The sequence below is a fragment of the Camelus bactrianus genome, chromosome 35, assembly GCF_048773025.1.
Source record: "Camelus bactrianus isolate YW-2024 breed Bactrian camel chromosome 35, ASM4877302v1, whole genome shotgun sequence".
In the NCBI taxonomy this organism is placed as follows: domain Eukaryota; kingdom Metazoa; phylum Chordata; class Mammalia; order Artiodactyla; family Camelidae; genus Camelus; species Camelus bactrianus.
Genome location: NC_133573.1, coordinates 9,773,697 through 9,795,209, shown reverse-complemented (window position 1 = coordinate 9,795,209; position 21,513 = coordinate 9,773,697). Strand labels below are relative to the sequence as shown.

General features: G+C 48.6%; 1 protein-coding gene across 5 annotated transcripts in view; it reads left to right on the top strand.

The window, feature by feature from the left end:
* Positions 1–20,992, top strand: part of NRP1 (neuropilin 1) — a 136,202-nt gene extending 115,210 nt beyond the window's left edge. For 2 of the 5 annotated variants that reach the window (XM_074357993.1, XM_074357990.1), the window contains exons 13-17: positions 3,312–3,449; positions 7,332–7,606; positions 8,348–8,444; positions 10,547–10,597; positions 18,145–20,992. In XM_074357993.1, the coding sequence (XP_074214094.1) occupies positions 3,312–3,449; positions 7,332–7,606; positions 8,348–8,444; positions 10,547–10,597; positions 18,145–18,434 (851 nt within the window). In that variant the 3' untranslated portion in view covers positions 18,435–20,992. The remainder of the gene's footprint in view (positions 1–3,311; positions 3,450–7,331; positions 7,607–8,347; positions 8,445–10,546; positions 10,598–18,144) is intronic. The other 3 variants (XM_074357994.1, XM_074357992.1, XM_074357991.1) reach the window with 2 other exon arrangements.
* The last annotated feature ends 521 nt before the right edge of the window (positions 20,993–21,513 follow it).

The window sequence follows — 21,513 nt, the reverse complement described above, 5'->3', positions numbered from 1 at the left end:
CTGGTCCACAGGCAACCCAGAGCCCTTTACAAATCACCTTGGTTTCTGTTTTTCTGTTGTCTGAGTCATGAATCTGGCTCTGTAAGTCTTCTTCTGTGGATAGGGAACTGTGTGAGCTTGGAAGAGTTCTGTTCATTGTCCCCTCCTGGCTAAGCCAGTGTTCAGGACTTGAGGGTGTGTGGAGTCAGGGACCAGGGCTGACTCTGAGGTGTTCACCCCGGGGTCAGACTCACCTACTGGTACCTGGATCCCCACTGAACTGCAGGCGTCTTGACAAGCAGCAGCAAATCAGACCCTGAACTTCCATCATCTCCCGATTGCGCCGAGGCCATTACAGACTCCAGCAGAGTCTGAAGATTTCATGTAGAGGATTCTTCTCAACATAACACGTTCCTTGGGCGCATGATATTCATATGCTGTCTGGGCTGTAATCAGATGCATAAAGCCTAGTAACGCTTTGCCGGGAACTGATGAGAAGCCCAGCTCCCCCGGGGAAACCTCCTGCCCTCCGAGGACCTCCAGCACTCCTAGAGCAGCCAGAGCCTGTTGGTGTTGCATGGACCGAGGCACCTCCGCCGACTTCCAGGGAAAGCCCAGCCTGGGAGGAAGGGGCAGTTTTGAAGACCAGAGTTAAAATGAAATCCGTGTGTATATACGGTGCTAACGGTCTGACTGCGGCCAAGGGAGTCCACCAGGCACGGCTGGTCTTGGCTCACGGCAACTATACGTTTGTTTTAAGTTCAGAATATTGTTTCCTGCTATTTTTAAGAGTCAAGAAGGGATTTAGCCAGGTTATTCCCAATGAATTTAATGAGGATCGTGCAGCCGCAGGGCCTGGGTAGTATTTTGAAGCTTGAGGGTCCCACGGAGTCCTGGATGCTCGTTCACTCCTCCATGTGCTTTTTTCTCTTTCTTTTTTTGCCCTTTACCTCTGCTCTGTCCTCTCCCGCCCACTCTTTTTTCTCCCCTTTCTATTTTATTTTATTTTTTGAGTTTCAAAGCCTTTCTAGCCAGGCTTGAATCTTCAACATTGAGCTACTCTGACTCCACACCCATCCCCCACAAAAGGCATTGATTTTTTTAAATTTCTTTTAATTTAACAAGATTTCCATAAATTATGTGATTGGGACAAGGAGATAACAGAGTAGGAAGACACGAAAAGTTAGAGCAGATTCCTTGTTAAATTCGTAGATTGGAAAGAACAGTGGAAGATAAAGGTTGACTTCCATTCACTGGAGCAGGAGAAATATCTGAATTACTCTCTCAGGCGAAGCCGTCCTCTGTCCTGGCCACTGCAAAAATCCCCAAGTTCATATATTTTATATCACCAGGCTAGTAACAGCCAAGTTCTGGATGGTGCGGTTTTCTGCAAATTATACAGTAAATTTAATGTATTAACAAGGCAAAAAGAACTAGAAACGTGTGTGCTATCATGGCTTACTGCCTTCTTGTGTGTACGTGTCTTATAAACAGCTCTTAAAGAGAAAACCCCAAACCAGACATGTATTAAGATTTCCAGTATTAACATTTACTAACACGAGATTATGCAACAGGACCTTTGGGACCATGGGCGTTGGCATCCAAGGGTGCTTGACCATTCAGTCACCGTTCAGCTGCCTGCACTTCATCTGCAGAGCTCAATCTTGCTGCACAGAAGTGGGGCCGACTTTTGCAGAGGGTTTCTCATGCTTTAAGGAGTCCTATTTCATGGTTACGATGGACTAGGTATGAAATATACCTCTCCAGTGACACTGCCACTGTGGCATATGGCCCTTTGCACTAAACAGTGCTCGCGGTGTGCACGTCACCTGACTTACTAGGTGCGCCTTCCTGACTGGCCCTGTGAGTCCTTGGGCAGGTCCCACTGCCTTGGGATGGGAGAATCCATCCTGCTCGGTTTCGACCATGCATAGGGTGACTTCCTTCCAAATTTCACATCAGCACTTGAAAGGAGCTCCTTGGAAACTAAAAATGCCAAGTACATCGCCCTTATCTAGTCAATAAATCTTTCCCCAAGATCCTTCCCGCCGCCGTTGAAGTGGGGGAGGGTCCGCGGAGCCCAGGCTCAGAGAAGAAAGCCAGATATTTGTGTCCATCATGTAAATAAAGTTAAAGAAAAGATCAAACGATTTAGGCTCCCTGCTGGACCCCCATACGGCGTGTAACACCGTCGTTCCCTTCTTTTACAGACATGGTTTTGAGACTTCCTTGTTAGACCAGTTGGCTAGCTGCCCCAGGCACCTTCCTGTCCCAATGCTGCCATCTGGTGGACCCAGGGAGATGCAGTGACCTTCCCTTGTTAGCAAAAGCAGCCTCTGTTGGGTATTTAACCTTAGCGGGGAGGAGGGAGCCTCGCAGAGGCATGAGAATTTTATCTTTAGGATTATTTATATTGTTAGCTCAAGTTCCCCCCCACCAAAATCCCAAGCATTTTCCCCATCCTTAAAAATAAGGCTATAGAGATTTAAAAAAAAAAAATGCGTAGTCAAATAGCACCTGTAGAACGCACAGGACAACCCGTTCCTGAGAAGCCATTCATACTTTCTGTTTAGATTCCAGAGGAAGCATTCGGAACATTAAAAAAAAGTACAGATGGGTACCTATTCAAATACACTTTGGCTTTACTTGACCTTGCATTGAGGTTTTAAGTGGGGTGAGCAATTTATATGCAAATCTGAAAATTCACTAAAAAAGCAGACATACACTTAAAATTAATTGACCTGATATAAAGCACAGAAGTCAAAAGTAATCTTCAGAAATGCTTCAGTGATCGGACAGTGAGGATCTGAAGCATCAGCTGGTGTGGCGAGAATACAAAGAGCCTCAAGGGTGAGAGGCTCAGCCAAGTCACGTTTCCAGACTCCAGAGGTCCGTAGGCCAGTCTCTAAATTGAGATTCTTTCCGTGGGTGGATATCAATTTATATGACTCATCCCCATGAACAGAGTATCTCTTATATTAAATATTGTGGAAATCGGGAGAAAACTGCAGGTGTAACAGACATGCTTTGGGAAGAAACCTTCCTGGAAAGGTTCAGTACAACCAGTTTGACAGGCAGTCCTTGATCTTTTTTGAGCTGGATTTTAAAAGGATAATAATTGCTCAACATGATTTTGCAAACATTTGGACATCTTCATGCATCTTTTTGAGTTTCCTGGTAATCCTGGGCTTTGTGGCTTTCCCAGAATTTTTGAACAGACATTAAGTTACATTAAGTCTTGCTTTCCATGGACAAATGAAGGGCCTTTCTGACCAAAATGATGAAATTTGTCTCTCTCTGTTTGTCTCTCTTTTTCCTTTTCCCCACCGAAGAGTTTCCAACATACGGTTTTAACTGTGAGTTTGGCTGGGGTTCCCACAAGACGTTCTGTCACTGGGAGCACGACAACCACGTGCAGCTCAAATGGAGCGTGTTGACCAGCAAGACGGGGCCGATTCAGGATCACACAGGTAACGGAGGGTTCACCGTGGCCTCGTTTCTTCAAATCAGAAGCAGTGTTATGCCTGTGGAGGGTTGCCGGCTCTGTGAGTTTAGGGGGTTTAGAAAATACTGCAGAGTATTCACTTGCGCTTTTATTTTCTGGAATTAAGGAGATGTCCTTTCCTAGGAGAGGGTCCCTTGGTTGAGAATGCTGATTCAATTCGGCAACTGATTGGCCTCTCTGAAAAATAGCCACTGGGCGAAGGAGTGTGTGTGAATTTGTACCTGTTTTTCTACTTCGTCTGAACTTTTTTCCATGGGAAATTCCAAACATATTCCAACGGATTCAAAAGTAGAAAAGAGAGAGTAAAATGAACCCTCCAGAAACATAAACCAACTTAAACAATCACCAAATCACAGGGATCTTGGTTTCTCTCTCTCACCCTAACTCTGGGTGGTTTTGAAGCAAGTCCAGACATATAGGTGTCATCTCACTTATCCTGCAGCTAAGGAAGTGCTAAGTGAGCGTAATGCTTCTCTCATGACCCTTGGAGTGGAAGTGGATTGGGGTGTGGGTAGAAATCTTGTTGTTTTGAAGAAGATTGTAAACCTAGCCCACTCCCTCTGAGTGGGTAGAAACCTCACCACACCCCAACTCACAGCCCACCCCACCTCCTGTCTTCCTTTCCTCCTAAGATTAACTAGGCCTGGGGAACACGGGTCAGCCATTCCAGGAAACTCTTCGTCTAGCGCCATCTTGTTTTCCTCTAGTCATTTCTCTGCCCAACTGGAGGAATGGAATAAAGAACCAGGAGTGTCCTGCAGAAACACACATGCGTGCACTCACACACACACACACTCACACACCCAACCCACAAACTTCTCATCAGTGGTACTGACAGGACGGCTTACCCAAGTCACGGCTTCCCAGATGAGACCCCAGACGCGCATTTGCTGGCCCTGGGAAATCTCACTCAGCCGAGGCCCCCCGTGCTGAGCGGGCCCGTGGATGGGCAGAGGTGCTTCCTGCCTTGCACACTTCGTTGTTCGCCCGTCTCCCAGTGAATACAGCCATTAAGTCGGTTGAATGGGCCTCCTCCCACCGCCGCCACCTCCTTTCCTAATGAGAATGACAAGGAAATTGGTTAAAATTGGACTCCTTCAATCGTGAGACACTTTCAATTGAGTCTTGAGACAGGCAGTTTTAGAAAACTTAAAATACTTTGACTGTAAGTGGCACTGAACATACAAAATGGCATCAAATTAACCAAATGCAATTAGCCGCCACGAAGGCAGTAATGGTGGAAAAATGGATGTAAAGTGAAGCAAAATGGCTCAGTAGGATCTGACATTCAAAGGAGGTTAAAAGCTACGTTAGCCCGAGACAAAAGCTAAAAGGCTTGCAGAAGTACAGTGCTAATTGAGAAAGCCAAGAGCGGGTTCCTGACCCAGAAATGCGATAAAACCCCCGAAAGGAAAACCACCAGCGCTTTCTGTGTTGGAGTGTCAGGAAGGGCGGCTTGTCTTGGATTAACGGCTGAGAAGTGCGGTTCCTTCAGAAGGCGGTGTCTCTTTTGTCCTCCCAGACACGCCGATTTACCCGGCACTGGCACCGGGGCCGCCCCCCCAGCACTAGACACACGATCATTTGCCGAGAGGGGTGAGCCTGACATCTGAAAGGCAGGAACTTGTTTCCATGGGCAAGTCTGGGTGGAAAAAGCCCCCCACACCCACTCAGACTGACACAGACCGGGCGGCACTTTGCAAATCAGCTGTGGAGAATTCTTACATTTTAATTTTAGTTAAAATCTTAAAGGAATCCCACTTGGTTTTCTGCATTTGACTTCTAACAGTGAAGCTGTGTCCCAACTCACGGAGGATGCCCCAAGCCCGCATCCTCCCCTGCTTCACTGCACGAATGTTATCGAGCTGCTGGCTTGTATGGGAGATGCTTCGGTGGTCACTGGAGACACAAGTGTGAAGGAGGGAGGCCCAAGCCTGGCGGCCTCACAGTCGGTTGTGGGTGGGAAACCGTCCAGCGCAGTGGAGCGAGGGTGTCCCACAGCAGTGGGGGTGGGGGGGGGCGCAGCGGTGGCAGGAGATAGCCCAGGAGGGGGCAGAGGAGCTGGCCTGGCTCAAGGACCATCTCAGCTGAGCATCCTCAACTCAACTCTTCATAAGATCTGGAGGCGGGGGAGTTTTTGTTTGTTTTTGTTTTTGCTTAGAGAGAAATAACCATTTTTTATTACCAAGAAGAGTTTCGCTCATTGTTGTGGCAATACTGTGTCTAGTTAGAGTACAGACTTCTTTGAAAACAAATGAAAATAGGTTTCTTGGGTGACCAAAACTGAAAACCGCTGTTTCCATGTTTTACTCATCAAGACAGAAGAAACAATTAAGAATATTTCACATTAAAATCTTGGCTGTGTATGTGTTTTAGAAAGAAAATACCTGGAGGTGAAAATTTCCAGTAATTTCTGGGTTTTTTTAATTTCTCAAACCATTAAGCCATGCAGTATTTATGAAAATGGAATTGTAAACACATTTATGTCCAGAAAAGTCACTCTGTTCCACAGCGTGTTAGAACAACACGCTGACATTTTTTGTATCATAGTCCTTTGTCTCATATTTTGCAGTGTTGTTAAACAATTCATAAAAGACTCGCAGGGGCAAGGTGGGTGCATGTCTTACCTGCCCACCTTGCTGGGCCAAGCGAGGTGGAACTATGACACGGACAGGTGGCCACCACCTGTAATCAGTGGGAGGAAACAGACCCCGGGGGCGTCCGAGTCTGCATGGTCACAGGGGACACTCCCCAGAGACAGAGCATCACGCGTACCGCCAGCCATGTGGTTTTTATTTCCACCCTCTTTTCATTATCCCACCCACTGGTTTCATTAAGAGTACTCAGTACCAACCCAGACTAGCTGTCAGGTGAGAGAGGAAAGTGTCCCAGTCCACACGACCCGGGTGCTGCTGACACAGGACCTGCCCACAAGCGTGCAGTAAGCGTTTCTCCAGACACACCAGCCTCTTAGGTGGCACATGGACCACCCCATTGCCCACTGAGGCCCCACATTCACGCTTACATCAGGTGCAGCGTTAGAGGCACATTTCTATTTGCAGAGTGAACGGGGAAATACGAGTCGTGTGTTAAACCAGGTGGTAGCAGGAGGCAGGGCTCCCACTGGGGGTCATTAACAGCGGAGCCAGGAGTTCGTCCTCCAAGCTCAGCAAGCATCTCCGTTGCCAAAACGGCACATTGTAATAAGCCTCAAAAATGCAGCCTTGCCCCTCTCTGAACTGGCAGCCCACATCCAACAGGAGTGGGGCTCATAGTGGAGTTTCCAGCCCTCCAGTGTATTTAAGGAAATTTATAAGCTGTTAAAATAAACTTGGGGAGAATCATTGGAATCTAGGGGGAAAAAAGATGGCTAGGTTATTTGGGCAAACTGCAGCTCGGTTATTATTAAGCTGTCCTAGTGACCAAAGCATCACCAGCCAGAAGTCCTGCCGCTTCATAAATAAGACTACATCAAATTATCCCCTGTGCTCTGTGTTCACACAGGCACTGCTGGAGCAATCTAAAAGTTGCACAAAAATAGGGCTTTCCAGACTGCTTGCCGTGGTGCAGAGGCCAACCTGCATCGTGTCCAGGGGGCCGTGCGTTCCAGATACGGGGTGTCCCACTCATGCGCTTACAGCCTCCTGGGCGAACGTCCTTTCGCAGAAGCTGAGAGCAGAGCTTTCAGTGCCAACAAGGTTGGCATCAACTGCACACCTTCCCTTCCACTGCGTGGTTGGGTTCTGGTGCTCAGCCCCGGAGAGAAGGCTTGAGTAGCAGAACATCATGGGAAGGAGGCAGAGGGCATCCGCTGGGCCACCCTCCCTAACGCAGCCTTTTGTCACAGCAGGAGATGGGAACTTCCTGTACTCCCAAGCCGACGAGAACCAGAAGGGCAAGGTGGCTCGCCTGGTGAGCCCAGTCGTGTATTCCCAGAACTCCGCCCATTGCATGACCTTCTGGTACCACATGTCCGGCTCGCACGTGGGCACGCTGCGGGTCAAACTGCGCTACCAGAAGCCGGAGGAGTACGACCAGTTGGTCTGGATGGCCATCGGGCACCAAGGGGACCACTGGAAAGAGGGGCGCGTCCTGCTGCACAAGTCTCTGAAACTTTACCAGGTGCGCCCCTTCCCTGGGTCCGGGAGGGCAGCTGCCTCGGGGATGCGGGCAGTGTGTCTGAAAGTTATGCAGATGAGATGCGGGAATCATGGAATGACATCAGGTGTTTCTGGAACCTGAGATATTGCCACGAGGATGATAATCTTGGTAGCAGGGTTCATAGTCCCCAAGATTAAAGGCGTAGAATCAGTCTGCTGAGAAAGGGGGGGAGATGCTGCCCTGTAAATACTTCTGGGCTCTCACAACGAGCGTTCCTGTTATTTGCTGCTTTCTCCAGTTTTACATTCTGTATCATACAAAGGGAGCGTGACGGGCAGTTTTATGCCATTGCCATGCTGTTCACACGGATTGGAGAGCAAGCCACGTCCTTACAGGAAATCTCAAGAATTTAATTTACGTGCTGTGGCTTGAGTGGGACAATTTTGCAAACACTGTTATTTGGGACCGAACATTTAAATACTGGGAAAATGACCTCATTAGGTTAGGTCAGGTGATTTTTTAAAAACCTGAAATAGAGTCGATTTACAATGCTGTGTTAGTTTCTGGTGTACAGCAGGGAGATTCAGTTACACACACGTATTCTTTCTCATATTCCTTTCCATTGGGCATTGAAATACACTGAAATGTGCGTTGAATATGGTTCCCCGTGCTGTACGGCAGGTCCCTGTTGTTGGTCTGTGTTATATACAGCAGTGTGTATCAGCAGATCCCAAACTCCTAATTCATCTCTCCACTTGTTAGGTGATTTTTGAGGGTGAAATCGGGAAAGGGAGCCTTGGCGGGATCGCGGTGGATGACATAAGGATTAACAACCACATCCCTCAGGAGGACTGCACAAGTAAGTGCGAGCGGCTGTGGGACCCTGCCCAGGGCGCGCGTCCTCCCTGTGGTGGGCTCTGTCCTGCTCACTTAGACCTAGAATCTCAGTGTGGGCTGTAAGTGCATCCTGTGAAATGCATGTTCTGGTGCAGCAGGGTATAAAGCCAGGTCAGTCTGCCGTTAGCTACCCCGTTACCTGGTTCACTTAGAATGTCTTAGAATGTTGGTGCCCAGAAAATGACTTAAGTAACGCGGAAGCCAAAGATCATAGCGAAGAAGCAGCTCACGGTCCCCGGGCTGGGTACGCCGGGCCAAAGCACTGTGGTGAAACGGGGGAGATGCAGGCGTCTGGAGAACTCCAAATAGCTGAGTGTGTAAACAAAACAGCAGGCCTTTGAAATTTTTGCTCACAGTGGATTTAATGACTGTTCATGGGTCACGGACACCATCATTGTTCACTGTCTTACAAAGAAGTAGATGTTTCTGACCCTGAAAACCGTTGAAATGACTCAAACAAATACGTGAAATTTCGAGACTTTGCTAGTGTTTCGGAGGGGATGGATGTTATCGGTCTGGTGTATGTGGATAAAAGTCTGACAGTTCATACTCCCGGTTCTTGATATAAAATTATGAATAGCATCACTAATGGCGATGTAATAGCACACTAATTAGTCTTAAGCTCCACTGGCTACACTTAGACTTTTGTTATATATCATAATATAATAGGATGTTAATTATAGTGAGATGGAAGCAGTCTGTTGGGCAAATTTAAGACAAAGGAGGCCTGTTGGCTATAATGGGTTTTTGGTCGTTCCAGCAATTTACAAAGCTTTTATTATACAATATATTGGATATATGTAACCCCTAAAGTGGCAATAATTTGATAGGGTCGCTTGAAGAAATTGGGGGAAGAAACAAGCAGTGAATAAAGGACTCCTTCTTTATATTATGTAAGAAAATCTATTTAATGTCACACTACTCAGCAGACCCTTCACCGAAAATGACAAGGCTTAATATTTAAGTTATGGCTACTTTACAAACGACCCACATCCACGTCTGCACAGTTGTTAAAATGGGTACTTCGGATAGTTACATGGTGTGTGTGTCACTGTTGCTTCTTCTCTGTTCGAAGATGAGAGGGAGATGATGTGACGGTTTTGGAATGCGAGCATGAAGTCCACCCACTGCAACAAGGGAGTCAGTTCACTTCAGCTCAGCAAGTCTTCACTGGCCACCTACTGTGTGCAAAGCAGCATCCAAGTGCCACAGTGAATGTGCAGAGGCTGAGACAGGTCCACGAGCCTTTCCCTTCCACGTGACTGGTCCCCTTGGCTGTGGCTACTGCCCGGCATGGACTCAAAGGCACAACTCAAGCACCCTGAAGACACTTCATGCTGCTCTCACAGTGAAAGGTGTCTAAGAGAAGTCTACAATTACTCGTCAGATACGTTTCCTTGAATATTTAGCCAGGGGTGCTGTGAGGTTTTCAGTTGTTTATTGCATTATTTATTCATGCATTAATACAACAAATATTTATTGAGGCACCAGATATGTTCCGGACACTATTTTAAATGCTGGAGACATAACAGTGAACCAAATCCTTGTCCCCTGCTCAGAACACAAAGGACACCAGGACTCCACTTCTCCACAGACCTTTTTTTGGGAGGCGGTAGACACAGGATACGGCGCCTGGCCTTAGTTAGCGGACCTACTATATGGGAAGCCAAGGCTCATCGAGTAGGGAGCACTTATCTACAAAAGCGCAAGACGGTAGCCACGTGGACAGCCCACTGCTGTTTTCTGTTTTTACCAAATATTCTCCCAGCCCAAAGAGCCAAAACCCTCTCTCTCCGCCCTGCTCTGCTCCTAAGACAACAGTCTGCTACTGCAGGGCTCCCTGGACTTGGCTCTGGCACCCATTCCAGGGTCATTTAGGATTGCCTTTCCACTGCTGGCCGGTTACTCGGTGGGGTCAGATTGTGCTGAGAACTCCAGTGGAAACCCAGCAGAGCCATTAGTGATTGTGTGTGTGTGTGTGTGTGTGTGTGTGTGTAAGGGTTTATGTGTGTTGTGTTTGGTTGACTCTTCAAATATCTCTTTCAATTTTGTTTGACTTGTCAGAACCAGAAGACCTGGATAAAAAGAACCCAGAAAATAAAATGGACGAAACAGGTAAATTTGTCCTGCTGACCAATTCTTAAAACCTTTTACTGTGGCTTTGTTTATATTTGGGAGAAACTTTCCGGAAGTCTGGTGCCTTCTGGAATCAGAGCAGTGCACGTGAACTGAGCATCCCTGTCCGTGGGACTGGGCCTTGGACGGTCACCAGACGGCCCCTCCTACCTGCTCCGCACACGTCGGGGGTCCCTGTGAGAGGCTCCGCCCTGTAAGCGGTGGAGCCCTGGGGACATGTGCCTGCCCTGGCCCTTCCCTGCCTGCACTGGGGGAGGGACCTGGAGGACAATGGGGTGAAACACTCTCATTTTACAGCTATGGAAACAGGAAACTCATGAAGACTTTCTTTCCCAAAGACCTGTAGTAATTTTCATACAATAATTTGAAACCAGCCCAAGTTCTGGTGTCTGGTTGATATCCAGCTATAATCGTTAAAGGACAGGTGCCCAGTTTCTGTGATGATCTGTTGTGTTTTATCCATCTACTACCCTCCTCCTCTAGTGAAACAGTTTTTTTTCATTTTTTTAAATTGAGGTATAGTAGATTTGCAATGTTGTGTTAGTTTCTGGTGTACAGCATAGTGATTCAGTTATACATATATATATATATTCTTTTTCATTATAAGTTATTACAAGCTATTGAATAGAGTTCCCTGTGCTGTGCAGTAGGACCTTGTCATTTATCTCTTTTATATACAGTAATGTGTGTCTGCGGATCCCAGACTCCTAATGTGTCCCTCCTCTCCCCTTCCCCTTTGGTTTGTTTTCTCTGTGTTTTGTAAGTAAGTCTGGTCATTCTTTCAGATTTCACATATAAGTGGTATCATATGATATTTGTCTTTCTGACTGACTTCACTGATAATGGTGATCTCTAGGCCCATCCACATTGCTGCAGATGGCATGAATTCCTTATTTTTTATGGCTGAGTAATATTCTATTTTTTAGCTTCTTTTTTTTTTTTTTTTTTACTGAAGTATAGTGAGTTTACAATGTTGTGTCAATTTCTGGTGTACAGCATAATGCCTCAGTCATACATGAATGTACATATGTCTGTTTTCATATTCTTTTTCACCATAAGTTACTACAAGATATTGGATATAGTTCCCTGTGCTGTACAGTATGAACTTATGTTTGACTGAGTAATATTCTATTTTATGTATATATTTACATATATATATATCTATCTATATATATATATATACACACACACACCACAACCTCCTTCTCCACTCGTTGTTGGCGGACATTAGGTTGCTTCTGTGAGACCCTAGTTTGGGGATGATGATGACATCACTAAGGAGGAGGAGGAGGGTTTACTGAGGAGCCAGTGTGCTCCAACCACTTTATGTGCATTGTCTTACTCAATCCTGACAGCCGCTCTCGGGGATATATTTATTCCCATTTCACAGATGGGGAGACTGAAACTCAGAGCAGTGACTTGGTCTTGGTAACACAGCTAATTAGGTGGTAGCCTCAGACTTCAGACCGTGTTTTCATTGAACATTGCTTTGTGATCAAATGCAAGATGTTTGGTCGGAGTCAGGCCTTACCCAATGTCATTTTATCCCAGACGTCTCCACCCCCTCCCAGCAGTGGTGGGTGTTGGACATCTGCCCCAGCGGCCCTCGCAGCTGCTGCCTGCTGTCCTGTACGCGGTCCATCAGCCTGGGCACCTGCTGCCGTGAGAAACATGGACCTGCTGTACCCAGACTTAGACTTGATAGAGAAAATAAACATGGCACCTTACTGTGCGGCTGGTGATGTTAATACGTGGCTCATTTAGCTGAGTTACATCGTCCACATTGAGATGTAAACTTTATTAGAGGTTGTGTCAAAACAAAGTTGCATCGAGGGAGAGAATATTAATATGTCCCCATGGCTTGTTTTCCCCTGTTTAGGGACTTGCGTCTTGTATTTTTAGTTTCCTTTGATTGGAACCCTTGTTGATCAGAACACCATTAAGCAAACACCATGCCTGCTGCACATTAACATTTTAGTCTCATTTCTAGTACCAGGTAATTAGGCTCAAAGCTCCCCTGTTAATAATTTCTCATGTTCCACTCTTAAGAAAACATTTCCCCAGTGCCTGAGGGCAGAGCCGCGTGACTGTCTCCAGCCAAACCACCAAGGCTGCAAAGCTGGGGTCGCTGGCATCACACCCGGCCACCAGCGGTGTCTGATGATGGCAGTTTTCTGTACGAGGTCACAGCACGAGGTTTTGGACAACGCTGGAGAACGGGGAAGAAACCCAACAGTTATGGCTTTGCAGACAGGGCTGACTCGCTGTACACCAGGTGCTGAGGCTGCAGTACTAAGAAAGAAGACATCCCACTCCTCGGTTATTAAACGTGTTCTGTGCAGCACAATGCTCGTCAGGCTCAGACGCCTCTGCCGGGCCGAGGGTGATCTAGGCTTTCCCAGATTCTGAGCGTCTCCGGCCCGACAAGTCTGGGGATCCTAAAATACCTGTCAGCTACCTTGTTTCCTGAGGACCACCGCGCACGCGGATTCCCTGGACGTTGTGTCCCCTGTTGCTTGTGTTGGAGTGAAGAGCGAGCCAAGAGCCAGGAGTTCAGGTGCAGCCAGACGGGCTCGGGACGGGAGGGGACCCAGGCCAGCGCTTCTACCGGCCGACTTGAGGCCGGGAGCGCGTTGAACCCAGATCACCCCCAACCCCCGACAACCCCAGCATTTTATTGAATTATCAACCAATCAAGCAAAAGGGCTAGGGTGGGGGATCGTGGGGATGGCGGGGAGAGGGGTGGTGGTTAGTTATGACTGGTGACCTTTAAAGCATTAGGGGCATTTAGCGCTCAGAAGGTGTGGGGCGACCGTCCATTTGCGCGTCTGCCTGGCCTGCGTCACCGTGGCTGTCGTGGTCGCCAGGTACTGCCTTTTGCAAGCAGCTGCTGTGTCTGCTGCCCTGTTCGTATAGCAACACCTCACCTTTGGTCTGCCTTGTGATTCTAGTTTCATTTCAGAGCCACTAGCCTGTCTCAGCCTTACATGTGCTCTCTTTTTATTGTAAAAGCTCAAACTACTTCCGCGTCCTCCCTTGACAGCAATTGATATCTGGCCATTTTTCACTGGATTCCTCCTGTAGCCCTTCGACGGGCAAGGAGACAGATCAAGAGTCTGACACCTTGTCCGGCTGGCCGGACCAAGCGTCCCAGCAGCATGGCCAGGGCTCCTGGGGCCATCCTGGTCTCGTTCAGTCTCCTGCTGCAAAAGCCAAAATACAGAGCAGTTGGCTTGCACCCAAAGTTGTCTAGTTAGGCATCCGCAGATGGGGGCGGGTGTGCCATGAGGCGTAAAGAGGGGGAGGGGTGTGGGGTAAGAGTTTCCGGCGGAGCTATTGCTGTGGGATCTAGATATGAAAGCGGGAAGCGGGGGAAAGGAAATTTTGGCTCAGGGTCCTCGGGTGGGAATTTTGGATGGCACGATCGGGCCTCCCGCATGGGCGCCAGCAGTCCTCTGGTGCTCAATATGCTTCTAGGTGCCGGCGTTGGCGTCTCCAGTGGGTCTGGCATCGGGTCCTCTGGTTTCTTTCCAGGTTTGGGGCGTGGTCCCAGCATCCCCCTGGTGATCCCTGAGGTCCTGAGTGTCAGCCTCGGTTTCTCTGTCTCTGGGGATGTCTGGTTCCTTCATTCTCCGCTGGGTTGGAGGTTTGTTCCCTCCCTCTCCTGCACTGACAGGTCTGGGCCCGAGGTCTCATTTGTTACGAGAGGGGCACTGGGCTCGGCAGCCGCCGGCCACCACAGTCCAGCATGCCGCCAGGGGTCCGTCCATCTCCCTCGGGGGTTTTCATTAATAGATGTCCTTTCCATCCGTCTAGGACTGGGACCGGGCCCTGCCAAGGCTCATGTGTGATATTTCTCCAGAGCACATCCCCTGGGGCGCCTGTATGCAGGAGGCCTCAAACTTCCTGGCCTGCAGCTCGTACTCTGATGACAGGCGGGTGACCCAGGTCCAGCACTGGGAATGCCTGGGCTTGAACCCATCTGATGGGGGCTGCGCCAAGTATTGTGAGGCTGGCGTGATCCCCGGCACACATGTCCCAGTCAGATGATTGTAATTTTTAATTGGAGAATAACCTCAGTCCAAATCCCTGGGAGTAGCCAATTGTTTCCTGTGTCAAAATTATATTGAAATAGTCCAGGCCTAACATCAAGGTGGCCAGTAAGCCCTGGTGGGATATTTAGACTGGCCCCCGGAGGACAGGGGTGACCGCCCCATTTCCTGGCAGTCTCTGATCAGTGGCTGTGACGAGATCAAAGCAGCTGTCCCCGTCCATCGTGGGCCTCGGGGCACGGGCGCCGGGTCACAGGGCTCGCCACATGAGGGCTATGGCAGGGGTGTCCCCGGGGCAGACGAGGACTTCTCCCTCTGAGTCATCCAGGGGATGGCCTCGGGGACTTACTGGCCCTCCTGCTGCCCATTTTTTGCCAGCTTCCCGGGGCACCAGGCTGCCCAGTGACCAGGTGTTTGGCAGATGGGGCAGGGTGTTTTTGGCCTGACAGTGGGGTCAGGCATGGTTTTCTGCCTGTATCTTGGCGCCGACTAGAGCATTCATTTTTCCAGTGCCCACCTTGCCCAGGGCCCTTTTGGTTGGGGACCTCTGGGCCCAGGACCACCTTGGCCGGCCATGGTGGCTGTTAGGGCCTCCACGAGGGCCATGTCGTCAGGATGGATCTCATTTGCAGTCCGAATTTTGTCAGTTAGGCCCCCCTTTGTTTGCCCTCGAGAAGTCAAGGCGCTGGGAATGGGTTTGATGGTGCTGGTAACTGGGCTCCTCTGTGAGTCTCTCTTGGGCCCCTGGGTCGGAGGTGACCTGGTCCCCCGCCTTTTGCTGCCTATCCAGGAAGGTTAAGTAGTCCTCCTTGGGGCCTTGCAGGACCTTGGCCAGAGCCTCCCGGGGACCTGCCTGGGGCCAGCGCTCCATGGCCTCAGTAACCCAGTCCGGATAACGTCAGCGAAGAGCTGCATTGGGGATGGGGTGCCCAGGCTGGTCATTTCCCCTCCCTCACTTGGGCTGCCGTCCATTGTTGACCACTGGCCAGACTGGTAACCCATTGCTCAATTTGCTCTTGGATCAGGCTGGTGGCCATCGCCATTTGCCTTGAGCAGGTGCCTTAGATCCTGGCCGGTGGGGTTGTGGCATCTATGATGCCCCCGAGGCCTTGTACACACCCTGGGCTGCCTGGGCCATATATCTTTATGGTTTTGCTCAGGTCTGTTGTCGGCCTGGGTGTTCCAAGTACCTATGGTGGGAGGCCCTGGGCATCTTGGGTAACTCGAAAGGCCTGAGTGGCAAGGGCCTTCTGGAAGGAACTGGGGTTACTATTCCAAATATCCTCATCCCACTCCTCTGGATCTGTGTCTCTGAGGGTCGGGGAGGGGCTCCCTGGGTTCCCTCCTTCTGTGTGGAGCCACGGCCAGGTCGGCCTTGGGGTTTGCCTCTTCCCACACGGTCTTGGCCTGAGGCACTAGTGGGAGGTCTTTATGCCTTCTCTTGTTTTTAAGCATTTGGGTTGTTCTCTGCCATTTGGAGGGTTCCAGGGCACCCTCACTGGGGAACCACCCCTTTTTATTTAATTTTTTCATCCAGGACTCAGTTGTCCCCTTTGCATAATTTCCATATCCCGAGTGGTCTTTGTTGGCTACCATGTCTTCCAACAAACCCCGTGTACGGTATGCCCCGCTAGACTGGGGTTTGGATTGAGGTTTTCCCGCAGTAAATTAAAGAACGTGTCTCAATTCCTCAGACTGGTCGGGAGGGGAGTCCGGGGCCTGTGGATGGGGCTCTGGCCTCAGATCCCGGGGTGGGCTGCCAGGGGGTCTGACGCATGACGGGCTGGGGCTGCTGTGGGTGGCAGGATGGCTCAGGCTTTTCGCCACAGCACCGGTAGCCGCACAGCCACTGCTCTCCCGGCAGCAAACCAAGAGGATGAGCGTAACAGGCTGCTGGCCGCCGGGAAGCCACATTTACAGTATTTAGGATCCATTTCCGTTGCATTGGTTGCACTGTAGTTTGTGCAACCCCATAAGTTGGTCAAATTGTAACTGGCTATTGTCTGGACACCAAGGGTGTCAGGACTAACCTGGCGCCACCACAGGCAAGCCCAGCAGACCAAGGCCAGAGTTACCAGACAACTGCGGAAGGAAGGGAGGCAACAGGCCATCCCCGTAAAGCCCGGGAAGAAGCCAAGATCCCAGATGCCGGGAGGTGCTCCTCACAGGGGCGCCGCTCGTCAGGCTCAGACGCCTCTGCCGGGCGATCAGCCCTTCCTTGGCTCCGAGTGTCTGGGAGCCCGACAAATCTGGGATCCTAAAAAACCTGTTAGCTACCTTGTTTCCTGAGGCCCACTGTGCACGCGAATTCCCTGGACGTTGCGTCCCCTGTTGCTTGTGTGCGGAGTGAAGAGCGAGCCGAGAGCCAGGAGTTCAGGTGCAGCCAGACGGGCTCGGGACGGGAGGGGACCCAGGCCAGCGCTTCTACCAGCCGACTTGAGGCCGGGAGTGCACTGGATCCAGATCGCCCCCCAGCCCCTGACAACCCCAGCATTTTATTGAATTATCAACCAATTAAGCAAAAGGGCTAGGGTGGGGGTCGTGGGGATGGGGGAGAGGGGTGGTGGTTAGTTATGATTGGTGACCTTTAAAGCATTAGGGGCGTTTAGCACTCAGAAGGTATGGGGCGACCGTCCATTTGCGCGTCTGCCTGGCCCACGTCACCGTGGCTGTCGTGGTCACCAGGTGCTGCCTTCTGTGAGCAGCTGCTGTGTCTGCTGCCCTGTTCCTACGCGACGCCTCACCTTTGGTCTGCCTTGTGATTCTAGTTTCATTTTGGAGCCGCTAGGCTGCCTCAGCCTTACACAACCCAGACCCCACTCCTAGATTTGAGCCCTGAGCCGGTTTAAATGTCAGCAGCAAGCATCCCTTTGTTCTGCAAGATCTCTCCTTCTTGAGTGAAACCACTGCAGACCTGGGGGAAACGTGTTTGACTTGAAGATTTTCCATGGGGTGACCTGGAAGGGCAGCTGTGCGGGCTCCTCGGGCCTGGCTGGGGAATCAGGCAAACTCACTGGGAGTGGTGGGCTCCTCGGCTCGACAAACGTGTGACGGCGCATTTTGCAAAGCTTACAGACCGTGTATCTGGCCGAGGACGGTAAACCCAGATCACAATCTCACAGGTGGTGGGCTGCATGAAATCTGAATTCGATTAGAACATAACCCTCACCGTTTACCCAGCGTCAGTGGTTTCCACGTGCTCAGCTCTCTGTTCGAATCACGGCACCAGCGCCCCAGTCCCCTGCCTGCCCAGGCCGGGACTCCCAGTGATCAGTCAGAGATCACCAACGTTGGTGTTTCTGGGCAATGGGGGAGCCAAACCCCAGGACAAAAGCCCCCTGAGGCTCCTGGGGGAGCATAGCCCAGGCGGGACCTGAGCTTCTTCCCTTCTTGTCTGTGTCCCTGCCCGCTGCCATCAGGTGGCATCAGGTGTGCTGGCAGTGCTCACCGAGCTAACTTTGTCTTTCTCCCCAGGGAGCACCCAGGGCTATGAAGGCGTGGGAGAAGGCGAGGAGAAGATCTCCAGGAAGCCAGGCAGCGTGCTGAAGACCCTGGACCCCATCCTCATCACCATCATCGCCATGAGCGCCCTGGGCGTCCTCCTGGGCGCCGTGTGTGGGGTCGTGCTGTACTGCGCCTGCTGGCACAACGGGATGTCGGAGAGAAACTTGTCCGCCCTGGAGAACTATAACTTTGAACTCGTGGATGGCGTGAAGTTGAAAAAAGACAAACTGAATTCACAGAGCACGTACTCGGAGGCGTGAGGGCAGAGGGAGGTGACAAGGTGCGTGGGGAGCGGAGGACGAGCTGGGGCGTGCGGGGCGGCTGGTCTCTCACTGGTCAGGCTGGGAAGCGCGTTGATGACGCCAAGCCAGATTTTCTCAGGAGCTGCAATGCATTTGGCTGACAGACATGAACGACTTCGCCATGTTCACAATTGGAATCATGACCAGTCAGCCTCTTTCTGTGGGTTTCATTTGAATAATCAAATGCTGATGTGGAGACCAAGGATGATGGACTTAATCATTCATTTTTGACTCCCCCTTCCCCTTTTCCCTTCTCTCTCCTCTTCTGGATTCTTCTCGGAAACTGTGCAAAACCCAAGATGCTGGCACCAAGTGTATTCAGTGGGGCCCTTTGGATGGACATGCTACCCGTAGCCCAGTGCCCAGAGTGTATCCGAAAAACCGCATTTCAGTGCATCCTGAAGTTGTCCTTGTGTGGAAATGCCCGCGTCGTGCGCAAGCCGAGGAGGAGTGCGATGTCTTCTTTCCTAGTGCCGCAGCCTCAGCACCGGGTGTACAGTGTGTCAGCTCTGTCTACGAAGCAATACCGTCGGGTTTCCTCCTCGTTCTCCAGTGTTGTCTGGAACCTCGTGCTGTGAACTCCGTGCAGAAAACTGTGCTGTCACCAAACACCGCTGGCAACTGGGTGTGATGCCGACGACCCCAACGAAAAACCCTTGGCACTGGCTAGTCTGCGTCCTCTCAAGTGCCTTTTTGTTTGTACCGCTTCTCATTGTGTTCCATGAACCCGCCCTGTCTCCCGCTGTTGAAAGCCCTCCCCTTTCATCAAACCCTGGCGGCCCCCTGACTGAGAAGAAAGTATATTTTAGTGTCAGATGCCAGCCTCCGGGAAGGCAAGGGCTCCGAAGATTTGGCAACGTGGCTTACTTGTTCTGGCTTTTTCCGTAGTTCAATTTCTTGTCTCTTGACCCTTTTGTATAAAGCTGCAATATTCTCTCTTACTGTTCTTTCATATGGAATGTATTTTCAAATGTAATCTCACTCTCTCTCTCTCTCCTCTCTCTCTCTCTGTATTTTTTCTCTCTTAGGATTTAAGCATTTGCCATTATCCAGAAAAGAAACTTGCAGCTTTAACTTGCTGGGAATGGCAAACAATTTTACTAGACTTTATGTTTGAAAATAAATAAGGGAAATTCCTAACTTTGCCCTCCAAAGTCTAACTTTGGTTTTCTCGTTAACTGGTTAAAGCAGCAGTATCTTTTTTCCTTAAGCCATCTGTCAGTCTATTTCAATCAAAATGATCTTTGATAGGAATGTCTGCATTTAATAGAAAGAGATACACTGAAGGAAGAAATAATACTAATTGGCTCTCAAGTGAGACCTAAATAAATTCTCCCCAAATCCAAAAATATGAGATTTTTCCATCCAAATACACAGAAGTGACCCATGAGAACCTTCTTGTTTTGATATTGAGTCAGACAAGGGAAGTGGAAGAAAGAACAGTTAATTTAAGAATGCAACTATAAATCCTGGTGCCTGGGGATGAATTATCTTAAGATAAGAGAGGGGAAGAAAATGAGTAAAGTCAAAATGATGTTTTTAAAAATACATTCAACAGCATCCCTGAAAAAAACATTGACTTGAACGAGTGCATCTAGAAACTTCCAAGGGCTGACAAAGAAAAAGCCTGCTTTAGGGCTGGCAAGACCTCAGCCTCCAATGGCACCGAGAAGTAAATATCTTATCAGGCAGCATTGAATTAACCCAAAGAAGTGCTGGTTGTTTTCAATGCGTTTGTGTCTTGCTGTGTTGTATGTAAGAGCTCAGCTCTTCCTGCCTTCCTGCACAGCGGTAGGACTCAGTCAGATAAGTTAGTGGGAGTCCCATTTGCATCATGGAGGGAAAGTCCATTCATCCTGGTTTAATTGGATTGAGAATGCCTTTTGTTTCCAGGAAAGTATTAATCGCTATGAAAGAATAGAGTCTCATCCCAGAGGCATCCATTCAGCCGTTATAATCATACCAAGACAAAAGTAAGACTTGATTTTTTTTTTAAGGCCACAGACCTAAAGTTGTCCTCAGCCAAGGAAAAATGATACTGCAACTTTAAATTTTAAAGTATCTTGCACTGATAAATATATTTAAAAATTATATGTTTATAAAGTTATTAATTTGTAAAGGCAGTGTTACAAAATGTTCAGTTTATATTGTTTTAGATTGTTTCGTAATTTTAAAAGGTGTAAAATAACATATTTTTTCTTTATTGAAATCTATAAAACTTTCTGTAGTAAAATGTTTTCATTTTACTGGTATATTATTGCTTCATTTTTTGTACCATCATAAAATTTTGTGCAAATTTTTTTTACAGAAGTTTTTATTTTCTATGATGATACGACACTTGTAAATTGTTGTTTCAAAATGAACAGCGAAGCCTTAACTTTAAATGACATTTGTATTCTCAGACACTGAGTTGCATTAAAAAAAAAAAACCACATAGAACTGAACTGTAACTTAAATTCCAAACTATGACTACTACATTCCAAAGAAACAGTTGAATTAAACATTTTCATAAAATATCCCAAACCTGATGGCTTTTATTATATTAGCTTTCTTATTGTTAAAGAAATTGGTATTATTCCAGCATCAAATAACTTTCAAGATTTTTTTTTAAAGTTCTCTTTTAAAAATAACATCCTAATAAGGAGAGAAGATTAAGAAGACATTTCCTGACAGTGAACTATCAATCCAAATTGGACACTTGTCAAGATAAGGCACGAAGAATTTGGCCTTATACATGGAAATTTTTCAACTCTAAGTCTTGTGTCAAACATTTCCATATTCCACTTGGTAAAGTTTTCTTTAATGAAATTCCCAAATATCTGTTGGTAAGTTTTGTTCTCATAGAAAATAGGTAATAAAACTGACAATGTTTATTCCAGCGCCCTTGCTAAATTTAGTTGCAGGGAAAAGTTGAGCATAGCATTGCTATTAGCTTCCTAAAATCTTAGGAAAAAATTGATTCCATCTGGGACCAAAATAATAGTAGTGGGAATAATAATACTAGTAGTAAAAGACTAGAGAATTGTGGAGCCAAAGC